The sequence below is a fragment of the Pseudophryne corroboree genome, chromosome 9, assembly GCF_028390025.1.
Source record: "Pseudophryne corroboree isolate aPseCor3 chromosome 9, aPseCor3.hap2, whole genome shotgun sequence".
NCBI classification, from domain to species: Eukaryota; Metazoa; Chordata; class Amphibia; order Anura; family Myobatrachidae; genus Pseudophryne; species Pseudophryne corroboree.
In genome coordinates, this window is record NC_086452.1 from 422,263,137 (window position 1) to 422,282,609 (window position 19,473).

At 45.6% G+C, this 19,473-nt stretch overlaps 1 protein-coding gene across 3 annotated transcripts in view; it reads left to right on the top strand.

Moving 5' to 3' along the window:
* TAFA1 (TAFA chemokine like family member 1) overlaps positions 1 to 19,473 on the top strand; it is a 738,833-nt gene that overhangs the window by 506,138 nt on the left and 213,222 nt on the right. For all 3 annotated transcript variants that reach the window (XR_010186979.1, XM_063940933.1, XM_063940932.1), the window contains exon 4: positions 14,756 to 14,896. Coding sequence is in view for 2 of the 3 variants with exons in the window: in XM_063940933.1 (XP_063797003.1) it covers positions 14,756 to 14,896 (141 nt within the window). In the remaining variant the exon portion in view is untranslated. The remainder of the gene's footprint in view (positions 1 to 14,755; positions 14,897 to 19,473) is intronic.

The following is a 19,473-nucleotide window of genomic DNA, read 5'->3' on the forward strand; positions in this document are numbered from 1 at the left end:
TTTGTATGTAAGTGTTCAAGGATTTCAGATTTAAAATAGGTCTCACCGAGCCGTCCGGCTTCGGTACCACAAACAGCGTGGAATAATACCCCTTTCCCTGTTGTAGGAGGGGTACCTTGATTATCACCTGCTGGGAATACAGCTTGTGAATGGCTTCCAATACCGCCTCCCTGTCGGAGGGAGACGTTGGTAAAGCAGACTTCAGGAACCGGCGAGGGGGAGACGTCTCGAATTCCAATTTGTACCCCTGAGATACTACCTGCAGGATCCAGGGGTCCACTTGCGAGTGAGCCCACTGCGCGCTGAAATTCTTGAGACGACCCCCCACCGTACCTGAGTCCGCTTGTAAGGCCCCAGCGTCATGCTGAGGACTTGGCAGAAGCGGGGGAGGGCTTCTGTTCCTGGGAAGAGGCTGCCTGCTGCAGTCTTTTTCCCCTTCCTCTGCCCCGGGGCAGATATGAGTGGCATTTTGCCCGCTTGCCCTTATGGGGACGAAAGGACTGCGCCTGAAAAGACGGTGTCTTTTTCTGCTGAGAGGTGACCTAGGGTAAAAAGGTGGATTTCCCAGCCGTTGCCGTGGCCACCAGGTCCGATAGACCGACCCCAAATAACTCCTCCCCTTTATACGGCAATACTTCCATATGCCGTTTGGAATCCGCATCACCTGACCACTGTCGCGTCCATAACCCTCTTCTGGCAGAAATGGACAGCGCACTTACTCTTGATGCCAGAGTGCAAATATCCCTCTGTGCATCTCGCATATATAGAAATGCATCCTTTAAATGCTCTATAGTCAATAATATACTGTCCCTGTCCAGGGTATCAATATTTTCAGTCAGGGAATCCGACCAAGCCACCCCAGCACTGCACATCCAGGCTGAGGCGATTGCTGGTCGCAGTATAACACCAGTATGTGTGTATATACTTTTTAGGATATTTTCCAGCTTCCTATCAGCTGGCTCCTTGAGGGCGGCCGTATCAGGAGACGGTAACGCCACTTGTTTTGATAAGCGTGTGAGCGCCTTATCTACCCTAGGGGGTGTTTCCCAACGCGCCCTAACCTCTGGCGGGAAAGGGTATAATGCCAATAATTTTTTAGAAATTAGCAGTTTTTTATCGGGGGAAACCCACGCTTCATCACACACCTCATTTAATTCATCTGTTTCAGGAAAAACTACGGGTAGTTTTTTCACACCCCACATAATACCCTTTTTTGTGGTACTTGTAGTATCAGAAATGTTCAAAACCTCCTTCATTGCCGTGATCATGTAACGTGTACCCTACTGGAAAATACGTTTGTTTCCTCACCGTCGACACTGGAGTCAGTGTCCGTGTCTGGGTCTGTGTCGACCATCTGAGGTAACGGGCGCTTTAGAGCCCCTGACGGTGTTTGAGACGCCTGGACAGGTACTAACTGATTTGCCGGCTGTCTCATGTCGTCAACAGTCTTTTGTAAAGTGCTGACGCTATCACGTAATTCCTTCCATAAGACCATCCAGTCAGGTGTCGACTCCCTAGGGGGTGACATCACTATTACAGGCAATTGCTCCGCCTCCATACCATTTTCCTCCTCATACATGTCGACACAACGTACCGACACACAGCACACACACAGGGAATGCTCTGATAGAGGACAGGACCCCACTAGCCCTTTGGGGAGACAGAGGGAGAGCTTGCCAGCACACACCAGAGCGCTATATATATACAGGGATAACCTTATATAAGTGTTTTTCCCTTATATAGCTGCTGTATTGATTAATCTGCCAAATTAGTGCCCCCCCTCTCTTGTTTTACCCTGTTTCTGTAGTGCAGGACTGCAGGGGAGAGTCAGGGAGACGTCCTTCCAGCGGAGCTGTGAGGGAAAATGGCGCTTGTGTGCTGAGGAGATAGGCTCCGCCCCCTTCTCGGCGGCCTTTCTCCCGCTTTTTTAAGGAAAAACTGGCAGGGGTTAAATGCATCCATATAGCCCAGGAGCTATATGTAATGTATTTTTCGCCATCTAAGGTGTTTTTATTGCGTCTCAGGGCGCCCCCCCCCCAGCGCCCTGCACCCTCAGTGACCGGAGTGTGAAGTGTGCTGAGAGCAATGGCGCACAGCTGCGGTGCTGTGCGCTACCTTATTGAAGACAGGACGTCTTCTGCCGCCGATTTCCCGGACCTCTTCTGTCTTCTGGCTCTGTAAGGGGGCCGGCGGCGCGGCTCTGGGACCCATCCATGGCTGGGCCTGTGATCGTCCCTCTGGAGCTAATGTCCAGTAGCCTAAGAAGCCCAATCCACTCTGCACGCAGGTGAGTTCGCTTCTTCTCCCCTTAGTCCCTCGGTGCAGTGAACCTGTTGCCAGCAGGACTCACTGAAAATAAAAAACCTATACTTAAACTTTTTCACTAAGCAGCTCAGGAGAGCCACCTAGTGTGCACCCTTCTCGTTCGGGCACAAAAATCTAACTGAGGCTTGGAGGAGGGTCATAGGGGGAGGAGCCAGTGCACACCAGGTAGTCCTAAAGCTTTTACTTTTGTGCCCAGTCTCCTCCAGAGCCGCTATTCCCCATGGTCCTTACAGAGTTCCCAGCATCCACTAGGACGTCAGAGAAATATATGATTGCTTAAGCATGCAGTGCTCTATATTCTCTTAAAGAGAGACTGTACTGTAATGCTTATTTGTGCTTCCCCAATTCATGCTAAGTGAAACAAATTAGTAGTTTATAGAGAAAAGGTGTGTAGCACTCGTGCCCTGGGGCTCAGGTATAATTCAGAGTAGCTCAAAGGTGTATCCAAGTCTTTAATTTAATAAAATGTAACACTTCATCCTAAAGTTACCTGTGGGGAGATAAAACAATCTGTGGAAAGACAATGCCGCCTGATTGTGTACTATTTTATGAAATGTCCTAGTGTTCATTCTAGCACCCTGCACCTGTCACAACCTGTGCAGGTCCTCTTTCCTGGCTGGGATGTCAGTGCTGAGATACAGACCAGAGTGTGCTAGGAGCACCAGAGCAGAGAGCGACATTCCAAGCAGGAAAGAGGAACTGCACAGGTTGTGACAGGTGCAGGATGCTATAATGAACACTGAACACTCTTTTTCTGGCACAGGGCACCACAAAGTCTAGTTACGGCTCTGAACTAAATGGTATCATTACCAACACCCAGATTTTGTTCTTTTAAACCTAGGACTCAGTTGTCATCCTCTCATTGTTATGCTTTACGTTCTGTACATAAGGGAGGCGCTTGATATCCCGGCAGTCAGGATCCCGGCACTCTGCATACCGGTCCCAGAATCCCGACTGCCGGGATACCGACAACTATTCTCCCTCTTGGAGTGTCCACGACACCCCCTGGAGGGAGAATAAACAGTGTGGCGCACGTAGTGCACCACCGTGCCCGTAGTATGGCGAGCGCAGAGAGCCAGCAAGGGGCTCTTTTGCACTCTCCCCACTGCCGGCATTCCAGGAAAGTCGGGATCCCGGCGTCGGTATGCTTGGCGCAGGGAACCCGAGTGCCGGTTTATTGTAGTAGACCCGTACACACAGGTGTTCAAACGTTGCAAGTTCAAACACAAATAAAACTGCATGCAATGAATGAAAATCGTTGTACCAAGTGAGACAGAACATTGTTGGGTTTTTACATAAGTTTTATCTGTGTTGCGCTGCTGAAGGCCTACATTGCAGTGCATTGTTAACACAATAATCTGTGGTTAAGTAGCTCTTGCATTTTCTTTCCCACTTGTGCTTTAATTGCACAAGATAGCAACTTCTTGTGTTGTTACTGACGCATGTTAGGAAAATGCAGATTGCACACTTGAGAATGCATCACAACATTTATCAGATGCATATTAAACACATGCATTATTATTAGAGATGAGCGGGTTCGGATTTACTCTGTTCTTAACGCCAGAATTAACGCAAGTTCAGATTTTCCAGATTTTTCTTATTGGCTAACCAAAACATGGGTCATCCGAGAGCCAATAAAGAGATCCGGGTAAATCCGAGTAAATCTTAGTAAATCCGAACCCGCTCATCTCTAATTGTTATTGTTGGATTTGTAATGCGCCACACTGATCCACTGTGCCAGCCAGTGGGGATATCAGGAACATACATAAAACAGGAACATCCAAGGTAGACAATTAAAAATGCAGACTTGTAAACAAAAGGTAGGGAGGGCCCTGCTTATGAGAGAACTTACATCCTAATTAGCAGGTGGCACTGCTGAGACAAGCTGTGGAAAACTTGCCTACACACCCAAAATGTCTGGACGACTCCTTAATTTAGAGAACCATGGACGCCCACCTTTACTGCACCATGCCCACTTAGTAGTGAAATGGAGATGATGTGAGGGGCGTGAGTCGTGATGACGCTTTTTAAAAAAAATCGCTTAATCTTGTCACCAACCTAAATTCAGAGACCCACAAATCACAACCTACTGATGATAAGTTCCCGAACCCACCTCCCACAATGATTAGCTGCAGCCCCCCTCCGGTGGGAACATTTTTAGGGGTCAATTCAATGACATCAGAGGGGGGTGAGTTGCTGTTGCAATGATGTAAAAATGACTGCAGTTGCAGCTGAACTCACCCCCCACGCAGCCCAATCTCACCCCGCACCCGTACATTTCTGCCTGCAGCCCTATGGGTGGTATCATAAGTGCGGCATACCCTGTATATAAACTGAGTCACTCCTAATTGATTTGACCCCTATAGTTGGTAAGTCTGAAATACTACAGGGGGAATTCAATTAGCCACGGTAATTTACTGCAGCTAACTAACCCCCATGGGGCTATTCAATTGTCCCCAATGCCGACACTGATCAGGGATTTTTTTTCACCTGCCTGAGTCATGCAGAAAAAGAATCTCTGATAAAAAGACCCAAATGCGGCTGCGAAAACATAGTGGTCCAAAACTTATCCCGAGTACTATGTGTTTTTCCCGAAAATGGGTAATTTTTCTGGAGAAAAATATGGGCTATAATTAATTTGCCCGGAAAAAAAACATTTGGCAAAAATCGAGCTAAAATCTTTTTAAAAAATTTCTCCCGAAAAATTTCCACAGCTACAGTAATTGAATTCCCCCCTATACTGTTTAGAAAAAATATATATTGCACAGGCCAGTGTATTTAGCTTAAATGTAATCATGCTAAATCACCCTTCTTACCTTGGGGTAATTCAGACTTGATCGTAGATGCGCTAAATTTAGCACATATACAATCACTTTCACAGACATACGGGGGGACACGCAGCACAGGGCTAGTCTGTCCCGTATGTCTGGCTCTGTCTCCTCCCCGCATAGGTACAAAAGCATTGCACGGTGGCGATGCTTTTGAACCTGAAGAGTAGCTCCCTACCAGCACAACTCTTGCGCACTGGCAGGGAGCTACCCATCGCTCTCCGGGTTGCAGCCGCTGCATGTGACGTCACGCAGCGGCCGCCCCCCCGCATGGTTCGGGCACACCTGCATTGCCCAGACCGCGCCACCAAAACGGCGGCCCAATGCTGATGGCCCGCCCAGCGAATGCCTCTTCCTGTCAGTCAGGCAGAGGCAATCGCTGGGGTGAGATGCCGATCGCCTCTCTTGCTTGCGCCGGCGCACTGCGGCACCTGCACAGTTCAGACCTGATCACCCGCTGTGCAAAAACACACAGCAGCGATCAGGTCTGAATTAGCCTCCATGTCTTAACCTAAAGGAAAGTCACTATATCTAGGAGTTATTATATCAGGTGATTTAAAGACAGGTAAGCAATATAACAAAGCAATAAGGAAGGCTTGGCTGCATAGTGAGAGGAATCAGAGGCATATAGAAAGAAGTAATAATACCACTGTATAGGTCATTGGTACGGCCTCATCTAGACTATTGTTTCCAGTTCTGGAGGCCATATCTTCAAAAGGATATTAATACATTAGAGACTGTACCAAGAAGAGCAACTAAAATGGTGCATGGACTACATCACAAAACTTACTTGTAAAGAATTACCTGGGACATGATAGAAACTTTCAAATATATCAAAAGGTACAGGAGGGAGAATTTTTTCAAAGGAAGAGAAGTATTAGAACACGAGGACATGCACTGAGAGAGGGAGGCAGGTTCATGGGAAATGTATGGAAAAATAACTTCACAGAAAGGGTAGTGGACAAGTGGAATAGCCTCCCATCAGAGGTGGTAGAGGCTAAGACAGTAGATCAATTTAAACAGGCATGGGAAAGACATAAGGATATACTGCATTTATTCCACTCCCCCCCCCCCCCCCCCCCTCCTCTAGTCTACTTGTTCCCCCCTGGCTGCTGCACTGTAAACCGAAAACAAATTCCTAGTATATGCTAGTGTACCTGGCCAATAAAGCTGATTCTGATTCTGATATGTAAGAATAAAAAAGGGTTTGAGGTAACAATATGGTTAAAAAAGAGGCAGACTAGATGGGCCAAGTGGTTCCTATCTGTGTCTCTGTGTCTCTAATACATTTATACATTCCTCTGTTTTTAATCAAGAACAATATTTTTCTACATCCTGCTACATGAAAGACAGCAGCAAAATGCCTGCGCTCACAAAAGTCATCTCTCCACACAGAGATAGGCAGCTAGGCTCCTGTCTGTCATCTGTATGAGAACATTTCTGTTAATTTCTATTCATTCCGCATCCCACCCAAGCAAGGTCTTTGTCAAACATTGAATACTTATGTCCCTGAAACTGCGCACTTTAAACATTAACACACGGCAATCAAATACTTTTGGAGATGTTTATCTTGATGTACTGTCTTCTGGTAATTGACAAAAGCCCTCAAAGCGCCAGGTACAATGTTCCTTTTTGTTCTGTTCTTTGTTGACAAAGTAATTATGATACCATCCTTAGCGAAAGAGATTTAAGAACTTGCTATGTATCTTTTCGAGCTCACAATGCAGAAAATTGGCACTAGATTAGAGAGGATTGGCGATTAGACTAAGCAGAAAATACTGATATTTGATTTATTTAAAGATAGAAAAATAAACTCAACAACATAAGTAATTTGGTTCATCAATTAAATTCTCACTATTATTCATTTAATACAAGGGGTTAAAGTTAGCCGGAACCAGTTTCACCTCCTCCGGCCCACCTAACCCTGGATTGCCAGCCTGGTGCACAGGAAGATGCCGGGCGCCCACTGAGATTTTCTTACCAGCGGGCACCTGGCTCCTTTCCCACAGCGGCAGCTGGAGGCAGGAGCTCCCGAGTCCCGCAGTGTGCACTATAAGAGAGACGTCATCACGTCTCTCCTATAGTTCTGAGGAGCGGGCGCCAGATGGACGGAAGCGGTCAGACACAGGAGTGGTTCTTAAGGTGAGTATTGTTTGTGTTTTGCTTTTTGTGTGAGTAAGGGTCACTAATAAGGGGCTCTACCAAAGGGGCATTAATAGTAGGGACACTACTGTTGGGACTCGCATTACTAGGGGCACTACTACATGGGGCCTTACCAAGTGGGGCATTAATATTGGGAACACTGCTACTGGGGGCAATACTATAGGGGGCATTACTAGGGGCACTACTACAGGGGCATTACCAAAAGGGCATTAATACTGGGGGCACTATTACTGGGGCATCATTAGGGGCTCTACTACAGTGGGCATTACTAATGGGGGCACAACTAATGGGGTCAATACTACAGGGAGCATTACTAGGGGCACTACTGAGGGCAATACTACAGGGGTAATTACCACTGGCGGCACTTCTACAGGGGCCATTACCACTGGGGGCACTCTACAGGAGGCATTACTACTGGGAGCACTGCATAAGGGGCATCACTCCTTGGGGCATAAGTGGCACCACTACTATGGGCTCTGCATAAAGGGCACTACATAAGGGGCACTTACCACTATGGGCATTGCATAAGGGACACTACCACTACAGTGGGCATTGCATAAGGGGCACTACTACTGTGGGCATTGCATAAGGGGCACTACCACTACAGGTGGCATTGCACAAAGGGCACTACTGCTGTGGGCAATTTATAAGGGGCACTACTGCTGTGGGCATTATGTGTATTAGTGGCACTACTACTGTGGGCATTGTGTAGAAGGGGCACTAATGTGGACATTGGTGGTCATTCCGAGTTGTTCGCTCGTTGCCGATTTTCGCTATGCTGCGATTTGTTGCTAAATGCGCATGCGCAAGGCACGCAGGGCGCATGCGCTTAGTTATTTAACTAAAAACTTAGTAGATTTGCTGAGGATCCTGCGGCGCTTTTCAGTCGCTCTGCTGATCGTTGAATAATTGCCAGGAAAGGGGCATTTCTGGGTGGTAACTGAGCGTTTTCCGGGAGTGTGCTAAAAAATGCAGGCGTGTCAGGCAAAAACGTGGGAGTGTCTGGAGAAACAGGGGAGTGGCTGGCCGAACGCAGGGCGTGTTTGTGACGTCAAACCAGGAACTAAACGGACTGAGCTGATCCCAATCTGTGAGTAGGTCTGGAGCTACTCAGAAACTGCAAAGAATTATTTTGTATCAGTTCTGCTAATCTTTCGTTCACACTTCTGCTAAGCTAAGATACACTCCCAGAGGGCGGCGGCCTAGTGTGTGCAATGCTGCTAAAAGCAACTAGCGAGCGAACAACTCTGAATGAGAGCCATTGTGTAAAATGGGCACTACCTTATGTCATAACATGAATAAGGGACACAATTATGTGACCACGCCCCTTTCTTTGACACTATGCCCCTTTTTTGCAGCACACGCCTGTGGCGCACGCTGTCCCTTTATTTAGTAGGCACCGGGGAGGGGGCATGGCATGTTCCACCACCTCTCTAGGGGACCAGTTTAAGCACTGTCTAATACATTCTATAGAATGATGGTTAGAATCTGGTAGGTTGCTAGGGGTAACATCTCCACTGTCAATAGTATGTTGAGGATATGGGTGGGTGTTGTAGGGGGCTCTGATAAAACAGAAGTAGAGGTTCTATACGAGGAATGACATGTGGAGAGAAGTTGCCATAACAACGCGGAGCTGGCATAATTATGTGCCAGTAGCATGGGGTAATGGTAATGTTTATTAATGGAAAGTGAAGTATAGGGGTATCTGGTAACAATGGTGCGGCTATCAGATCCACTGTGCCTCTGGGTGTGGTTCATCAAATCGACAGTGTCTAGGTCGACAATGTTTAGGTCGACCACTATAGGTCGACAGTCACTAGAACGACATGGATGGAAGGTCGACAGGGTTTCTAGGTCGACATGTGCTAGGTCGACAGGTCTAAAGGTCGACATGAGGATTTTTTTTTTGGTGTCGTTTTCTTCGTAGAGTGACCGGGATCCCAAATTAGTGCACCGCGTCCCCTCGCATGGCTCGCTTCGCTCGCCATGCTTCGGGCATGGTGCCTTCGCTTCGCTCGGCACACTTTACCGTTCCAATCGTAGTCCACGTGGATCGTTAAGTATGAAAAAATTCAAAAAAAGAAAAAAAATGTAAAAAACTCATGTCGACCTTTAGACCTGTCGACCTAGCACATGTCGACCTAGAAACCCTGTCGACCTTCCATCCATGTCGACCTAGTGACTGTCGACCTATAGTGGTCGACCTAAACATTGTCGACCTAGACACTGTCGATCTTCAGACCGGATCCCGTGCCTCTACCAGGGGAATATGTATCAAACCTTGGAGAGAAATAAAGTGGAGAGAGATAATGTAGCACCTAGAGATGAGCGGGTTCGGATCTCAGAGAACCGAACCCTACCGGACTTTGCCTTCCGAGTCCGGATCCGACCCCGGCTCAAGTTTTTCCGCCTGACTCGGAAACCCGAACGCGGCAAGACGTCATCATCCCGCTGTCGGATTCTCACGGGATTTGGATTCCATATAAGGAGCTGCGCGTTGCTGCCATTTTCACTCCAGTCTTGGAGAGTGTATAGAGAGGATGTGTCCTCAGTGTTCAGTGTCTGTGTATTGGGGCGGGAAAGTGGGGTGGCAAGTGTTGCCCAGTCCAGTGTAGTCAGTGTATTCTGCTGCATCAGTCCAGGCAGTCACAGTGTTGGTGTTCTCTGCTGCCATATATCCAGTGTAGCTGTATAAGTGGTGCTGTGTTGTGCAGACCAGTCCAGTGTAGTTAGTGTATTGTGCTGCATCAGTCCATCCATTCACAGTGTTGGTGTTCCCTGCTGCCATATATCCAGTGTAGCTGTATAAAGTGGTGCTGTGTTGTGCAGACCAGTGGTAGTGTCCTGTGTCATCAGTAATTCCAGTGACGATATACGCTGCTGCTATATGTCCACTGCTGCAGTATAATAATTATAACAACAACCTGTTGTGCTGCATCAGACTAGTGGTAGTGTCCTGTGTCATCAGTAATTCCTGTGACGATATACGCTACTGCTATATGTCCACTGCTGCAGTATAATAATTATAACAACAACCTGTTGTGCTGTATCAGACCAGTGGTAGTGTCCTGTCTCATCAGTAATTCCAGTCATTCCTGTGACGCATATTGACCCTCATTCCGAGTTGATCGTTCGATAGCTGCTTTTAGCAGCAGTGCACACGCTAGGCCGCCGCCCCCTGGGAGTGTATCTTTGCTTAGCAGAAGTGCAAACGAAAGGTTAGCAGAACTGCTCGTAAAAATTTTCATGCCGTTTCTGAGCAGCTCCAGACCTACTCCTTCCTTGTGATCACCTCCAGGGCCGGTGTTAGGGTGTTCGGCACCCCCCTGCAAACTATAAATTTGCGCTCTCCCATATTCCTTTGGCACGCGCCGGGTAAAGGGGTGTGGTCTCACAAGTAATGGGCATGGCCACACAATAGTACCCCCATTTAAAATTACGCCACAATGTAGCACAATCTTATACATAATGCCCCACCCGTAGTAGTAGCGTCCTTATATGTAATGCACCCCAGAAGTAGTAGCCTCCTTATACATAATGTCCCCCCCAGTAGTAGTAGCATCCTTATATGTAGTGCACCCCCAGTAGTAGACGCGTCCTTATACGTAATGCTCCCCCAGTAGTAGTAGCGTCCTTATACGTAGTGCACCCCCAGTAGTAGAAGCGTCCTTATACGTAATTTCCCCCTAGTAGTAGTATCGTCCTTATACGTAATGCCCTCCCCCCAGTAGTAGTAGTGTCATTACGCGTAATGCCCCCCCTAAACTAGTAGAGTCCCTATACGTAATTCCCCCCTAGTAGTAGTATCGTCCTTATACGTAATGTCCCCCCCAGTAGTAGTAGCGTCCTTATACATAATGCCCCCCCAGTAGTAGTAGCGTCCTTATACATAATGCACCCCCAGTAGTAGAAGCCTACTTATACGTAATTCCCCCTAGTAGTAGTATCGTCCTTATACGTAATGCCCTCCCCCCAGTAGTAGTAGTGTCATTACGCGTAATGCCCCCCCTAAACTAGTAGAGTCCCTATACGTAATTCCCCCCTAGTAGTAGTATCGTCCTTATACGTAATCGCCCCCCCCCAGTAGTAGCGTCGTTTCACAAAATGCCCCCCCCCGTAGTAGTAGCGTCCTTGCATGTAATGGCCCCCCCCAGTAATAGCGTCATAATACGTAATGCCCCCCCAGTACTAGCATCCATAAGGTGCGCGTATACAGACATACCTCACACACACACACACACACACACACACACACACACACACACACACACTTCACACATATATATATATATATATATATATATATATATATATACACACACATACACACCCACCATATATACAAACACACACTTCTCTCTCACCCTCCACTTACCTAAGCCAGTCTCCCTCGGTATAGCAGCCTGGTCCGTGTAGCTCCGCCCCTTCCGTCCCATGTAGCTCCACCCCTTCCACCCTGTGTAGCTCCGCCCCTTCCGTCCCGTACACAGCCGCTGTCACACAGGTGAGGGGAGGGAGGAGGCTTTTCATGCTGCAGGCGCCGTTGCCAGTGCCTGTCATACAGTGACAGGCACAGCAGCAGCAGCAGGGGGTCCAGGACGGCGCAGCAGGGAAGGGATGCAGAGCAGGGGGAGCGCCTCTCCGTCCCAGCGCCTCCCTGCACTGCATCCCTTCGCTGAGCGGGTAGCGCCGCGCCTGATCACCTCAGTCAGTTTAGTTCCTGGTTTGACGTCACAAACACGCCCTGCGTTCGGCCAGCCACTCCCCCGTTTCCCCAGGCACGCCTGCGTTTTTACCTGACACGCCTGCGTTTTTTAGCACACTCCCAGAAAACGGCCAGTTACCACCCAGAAACACCCACTTCCTGTCAATCACTGACCGATCAACACAGCGACAGAAAAGCGTCGCTCGACCTTGTGTAAAACTGCATAGTTTTGTGTGAAAGTACTTCGCGCGTGCATACTGTGGCCCGTACGCATGCGCAGAAATGCCGCTTTTTCACCTAATCGCCGCGCTGCGACCGAAAGCAGCTAGCGATCAACTCGGAATGAGGGCCATTGTCTCATATAACTCCCCAAAAATAATGGAGAACAAAAATTTTGAGGAGAAAATAGGGATCAAGATCAAGAAGAACCACTTCCTCCTAGTGCTGAAGCTGCTGCCACTAGCCATGACATAGACGATGAAATGCCATCAACGTCGTCTGCCAAGGCCGATGCCCAATGTGATAGTAGAGTGCATGTGAAATCCAAAAAGCCAAAGTTCAGTCAAAAGAATCAAAACAAAAAATTTAAATCGTCTGAGGAGAAACTTAAACTTGCCAATATGCCATTTACAACACGGAGTGGCAAGGAACGGCCTAGTCCCTGGCCTATGTTCATGTTTCACATGACGATGGAAGCCCTCATAGCTGAGGCCTTGACACTTATGTTGGTGTTAGACGTGCGCCCGGTATCCGCCATTAGTGCAGTGGTATTTAGACAATTGATGGAGGTATTGTGTCCCCGGTACCAAATCCCATCTAGATTCTACTTCACCAGGCAGGCGATGGCGAGATTTTGCCAATTAATTCCAGTGATTTGGACGTATAATTCCAGTTGGAATTGTTTGTGTCGCTTTGCATGAGGTGCTGTTTGGGGCCTAGTTTTTGAAAAGTGCCATCCTGTGTGACACTGCCGTATGAGTCCAGGGGTACTGCTGTATTAGTCCTGAGGTACTGCCATATAAGTCCACCAATTGCAGATTTTTTTAAAAGTGACTGGAGCGTGCTGGAGATGCTGTCAGTGGACCGAACAATTGCGGCCCACTCTCTACATTCAGCCACTGCGTGACACTAATAGATGGGCCAGGTGGTTGTGTCGCTTAGCTTAGTCATACAGCAACCTCGGTGCACCTTTTTTTCTTCTTTGCATCATGTGCTGTTAGGGGCCTTTTTTGATATCTGCCATCCTGTCTGCCACTGCAGTGCCACGCCTAGATGGGCCAATTGTGTGTGTCGCTTGGCTTAGTCATAAAACTACCTCATTGCAATTCTTTTTCTTCTTTGCATGATGTCCTGTTTGGAGCCTTTTTTTTTTTTTTATATCTGCCCTCCTGTCTGCCACTGCAGTGCCACTCCTAGATGGGCCAATTGTTTGTGTCGCTTGGCTTAGTCATACAACTACCTCATTGCAAATCTTTTTCTTCTTGTTTGCATGATGTGCTGTTTGCTGCCTTTTTTTTTATATCTGCCCTCCTGTAGTGCCACGCCTAGATGGGCCAATTGTTTGTGTCGCTTTGGCTTAGTCATACAACTACCTCATTGTAATTTTTTTCTTCTTTGCATCATGTGCGGTTTGGTGCCTTTTTTTATATCTGCCCTCCTGTCTGACACTGCAGTGCCACGCCTAGATGGGCCAGGTGTTTGTGTTGTCCACTTGTGTCGCTTAGCTTAGTCATCCAGCAATCTCGGTGCAACCTTTTGGCCTAAAAACAATATTGTGAGGTTTGTGGTGTTCAGAATAGACTGGAAATGAGTGGAAATTATTGTAATTGAGGTTAATAATAACGTAGGAGCAAAATTACCCCCAAATTCTGTGATTTTAGCTGTTTTTATGTTTTTACCCCCAAAAATCATCCAGATCCAAAACCAAAACCAAAACACGAAAGGGTGGTTTTGGCAAAACCAAGCCAAAAGCAAAACACGGAAGTGGAATTAGAACCAAAACACAAAAAATGCCCGCCGCACATCTCTAGTAGCAACCAATCAGCTCCTAGCTGTCATTCTTGAAACAGCCTGTAAAATGGCAGTTAGGAGCTGATTGGTTGGAACCACTTGATCTCTTTCCAAGATTTGCTACATCTCCCCCAGAGGGTCATACCCAATTCTTGTGGTTAGAGAGTGGATGAGCACAGCCCACAATTGCTTGTAGGAGAAGTATGTGAATAGGGGTATTCAGAAATGTTGCTTTTTTTAGTTAGATTTTTGAGCATGGGACACAAAAAGACACAGTAGCTGACCGCTGGATACAAGGTAGGGTGTCCAGCAAGTCTCGGAGGGTCACTGCCATTCTACCGTCCACCTTTATACGCGGTAATACATACACAAAAATGAAAATACGTATTTTTATTTGCATACATATATTTTGTATTTTATTTTTCGTGCACATTTCATAGCTTCCTAAATCATTTAACTGAATATAACACATTGTCACAACAAGCATACAAATGTGTCCAATTGTGTTACTGTACCACGGTTTTAATGTATTATAAATGATTTGCCATGTAGTTACTGTACCTATTATTCAGTAGTATACTAATGACAGCAAATGTAGCAGAATCTCGGGTGGAAAACTGACGTTCTGTGTTAGGAACTGTTTTAGTGCATGATACATTGGATTGCTCTGTTATTATCAGCAATTGTAGGTTAATTTGCTCTTGTGTACTTTGTGTCTCTGCAGAAGGAGGAACGTGCGAAGTTATAGCGGCACACAGATGTTGCAATAAGAATCGAATCGAGGAACGGTCGCAAACCGTGAAATGTTCGTGTCTGCCGGGAAAGGTAGCCGGTACAACCAGGAATAGACCCTCTTGTGTTGATGGCAAGTATCTCAATGATTGCTCTGTACATTAAACTAAACTATTATTGCAAAAGTACATCTCTATATTCTGGCCATGGGGCATCTGCCTATGGCTACCAGATTTAAAGGGGCTCCTGGTATTAGATTTTGTGACGTTGTTGTGATTGTTTTATTATATTAGTACTACTGTATAATATTACTGTAGGTTTGTGAAAATCCTTCACTCTTAGGTCTGGCTCTACATGGACAGAGCTTGAGAACTGTTGAAACCCCAGTAACTGTCCAGTTGGGCTGAACTATATAATAAATGTACTGTAAAAGGAAAACAAAATTCTTGTTTGGTGCATCTATCTTATTATACAGTATCATGTATAACTTTTATGTTACCTTAAAGGAGAACTTAAAGCTCCAGTAATATTTTACAGAATTCCACTTCCCATCAAGTAGAACTATGGAAGCTTCCTATACCTTAGGCTGGAGAACAGGGAGAGGAGGCCTGAGGGAGGATAGATGGAGAAATGGAGGGGGATCGTAGGAAAGGGATCCCACTTGTGTCGTATTATGGGTCACAGGGCTGAGACTGAAAATGATAAATAGGTTAGTGTGATAAGGGGAGGAGCTTTGACCAGTGCTGTGTGGGTGCGATCAGTGCTCTGTGGGTGTGACCAGTGCTTTGCGGGTGTGGCCAGTGCTGTTTGGGTGTGGCCAGTGCCATGAAAGCATGCACACTCCCAACACTATCAGTCTCAATCTCTCCTAGCCATCATCATGCAATCATGATGGTGGGCCTAATTTTATGTGGAGGCCTGGGGCTGTTCTCTCATCCCCAATTGTTAAGCTGGCACTGGACTCTAGAGGTTTTACCAGTTGGGAGAATTATATAATACAAAAGACTCTCCTTTCAGTCTGCTATGCCTTCTTGCTGTCTTATAGAAAGAGTATCCCTTTCCAACAACAATTTTTTCATTTCTTTTTATAATATATACTTTCCAGGTACATGGGCGATCTCAAAAGTAGTACAGGTTGAGTATCCCATATCCAAATATTCCGAAATACGGAATATTCCGAAATACGGAATTTTCTGAGTGAGAGTGAGATAGTGAAACATTTGTTTTCTGATGGCTCAATGTACACAAACTTTGTTTAATACACAATGTTATTAAAAATATTGTATTAAATGACCTTCAGGCTGTGTATGTAAGGTGTATATGAAACTTAAATGAATTGTGTAAATGCACACACACTTTGTTTAATGCACAAAGTTATTAAAAATATTGGCTAAAATTACCTTCAGGCTGTGTGTGTAAGGTGTATATGAAACATAAATGCATTCTGTGCTTAGACTTTGGTCCCATCGCCATGATATCTCATTATAGTATGCAATTATTCCAAAATATGGAAAAATCCGATATCCAAAATACTTCTGGTCCCAAGCATTTTGGATAAGGGATACTCAACCTGTAGTAAAATATCTCACAGTTCTACTTCCTAATTACATGGGTAGAATAATGCCAGGAATCAAGGTATGGGAAGGGGTCGGGGCCAATGTGATGCATTACTATAATTGTGTAACTTGCCAACACCCCCACCCCCACCACCACCACCACCTTCATATAGCTATGAGTTGTGGCATTTTACCAGTTAGGGTTTGGGACCTAATGAAGCAAATAGTCCTGCCCCGCTGCCATCTCCAGCCACTTCATCTCCTCTCCAGAGTATATACTCAAAGTAGGCAAGTATGCTTTTATTTAAAAAATGTTCTTTATTACTTATGGTGCAGCCAAGTGACAGTAGTGCCACACAGGGATAATTTCATTGGTACACACAACAATGCAATATAAAAACATTCAAATAGTCAGTACAAGGGGAAAAGCAAAAGTGAGATATTTAGACAACTAAGCTAGTGACAGCAATTAACAGATCTTAGCAATAGCACTCAGGGGACTGAAAGGACAAGGTCGAGAAGAAAAGAGTGGAGGGCCCTGCTCACAAGAGCTGACAGTCTGTAAAGTAAAAGAAATGGGAGGTACTGTATAAGCAGGAAGTGAATGGGAAGAGGGAGGAAGACAGAGGAGTTAAGAGTGTCAGGAGAGCTGGGGGGCTTTAATGAAAGCTGTGTTGTAATAATGTCAATTGGTAAACAGTCTAATAGGGCAGGGAAGTGAGTTCCAGAGAGAGGAGCAGCAGGGGAGAATTGATACATACATTTCGGGTTTGGTGTCCTTTAAAAGCTGATGATGCTATTTTCATCCTATACATTGACCGTGTCATCACTGATATTTCATGTTAAGGCAATTAAGTTACCACTGCGAACATCTGTTACAGAAATATAGTATGTTTCCTATATAATGTCGGAAAACATTTGACTGCTTGTCAGCTTTATTTAATTTGATTTTCTAGCGTTATATCACATTAAATCAGTCCTGAACTAATTGACAGCATTATAGGCAAAGAAGCATACTGTAATATACTGTATGCTAGATAAATATATGTCCTCTCATTCAGCAAGTATGTATAGCACTCGTTACAGTCTTGGGACATATATTCCTTAAAGAGTTGAAGATTTACAATACATTGTTGGTAATGAGTTGTTAAAAATAACTGTGTCTGTCAGGAGCGGAGGAGAAGATGATTATTTTTCTCCATTTCTAAAAAAATTGTTTTTGTAAATTTCCATATACAAAGCTTAATGTAAATGTAAGTGTACCTGGGGCTGTAGCCTGAAGCTGTAGCCTGTCGTGCATCATACTGTACATCACTGCATGTGGCCAGGGCAGTCTAAAGCCAGGATGGGCCGAGGTACTTTTCAAGGAGCGTGGCCTAATCACAGGAGGTGTGGTCATGTACCCATAGAAAAAAATACTGAAAAAAAATAGTATTTTAAGTACCTCCATGGCCATACTACAGCCCAGTACACAGTGGCATGTGATGGGCTGAGGAAAAGAGCTGCATCTGCTGCTGCTAGGTAAGGGGGAGGTGGCCTGGGCCCCTTCTGGACCCTCACTGGGCCCCTCCATCAGACCTGGGCCCGGGTAATTTGTACCGTCTCCCCCCCCCCCCTCTCTTGGCATCACTGCATGTGGCTGGCAAAGGAACCACACTAAGAGAACCTCATAAAGGCTACTGAATAAAAGCTGTTATTTAACGGGTGTGGATTATTAGGTCTACACTCAAATGTCTACAGTCAATAGGCCCACCACTAATGGTAGACATGCATTACAGGGTCAAAAGATCGACAGGCAAAAGGCCAACAGAATAGGTAGACAGTAGAACAGGTCTACAGGGTCAAAAGAGTGACAGGGTTAAAAGGTCGACAGGCAAAAGGTTGACAGAATAGGTAGACAGTTGAACAGGTCAACAGGGTCAAAAGGTCGACATGAAAATTGTTAACACAAAAAAAGGTAGGCACAATTTTATTATTTTGGGAGGGTGGGTTTGTCACTTTTCTGCCACAACCAAGCCTCGTTAGTGTGCCACGTTCCCTTGCATTTGGTGCAAGGTTACTATTCCCAGTCATAGTCCACGTGTATGGTAAAGTATGAAAAAGTTTTAAAAAAGTAAGAAACCCCCACCCCCCCAAAAATCAACAACTTGTGTCGACATTTTGACCCTGTCGACTTTTTGAACTGCCTACCTTTTACATGTCGACATTTTGACCCTGTCGACCTAATGCAGGTCTACCATTAGTGGTCTACCTATTGACTGTAGACCTTTTTAGTGTAGCTCTATAGACCGGATACCTTATCTAACGTCATGTTAATTGCGTTGATGCAGAATATTATTTATTTTTCTCTTTATTGTATTTTTCCCCGTAGAAGTAATGTACAAAAACCTGTTCTCTAAATTTCAAAGTGATATCGGCCACAACACAGAGTTTGAGAAGGAAAACAAGAACATATTGTTATTAGGGATCTATTGGTGGTCAATAGAACTTATGGGCAAACCAATTTACAGTTCATTGCAGCATTCATTTATATAGTACCAGCCTAATTCCTTCCTTTACAGTTGGATTGTTTCAGTGCTTTACTAACTGGGAATTCGGATTATGACTTGGGCTCATACGGAGACAGAATCCTGCTTACTGGATAACTCTTTCTGTCCTATTAACACTCATCACTGCAGGATAGGTGTTATCTAGAGATACTCACTCAAAGGGCTATGCCAATGGCATGTCCCAGGACTGGTTATAAGGTAGCTATTATTCTTCAGCTATAGGCTGTCAAGCTGTGATCTCAGATGATGTATCGCTCTATCATGCTGGAATATCTTATTGCTACACTATGCCGCTGTGTATTTATTTGGAGGATGTGTGTTTTGTTCTCAGTAGGATGCAACAAATTTCTTCTTACATCAGCATCAGTTGGCAAGAGAAGGTCTAAAGTAACGATAGATAGATAGATAGATAGATAGATAGATAGATAGATAGACAGATACTGTAGATAGTGTGACAAGTAAGCTGTGTAGTGGAAGCACTGAATTTGGACTTGTGCACTAGTTTATTTTGTAAGGATGACTGCAGATCAGTAACCATCACAAAGTTATGGTGGATACACACTGATAGATATATCTGCAGATCAATTGATCGGCAGATATATCTA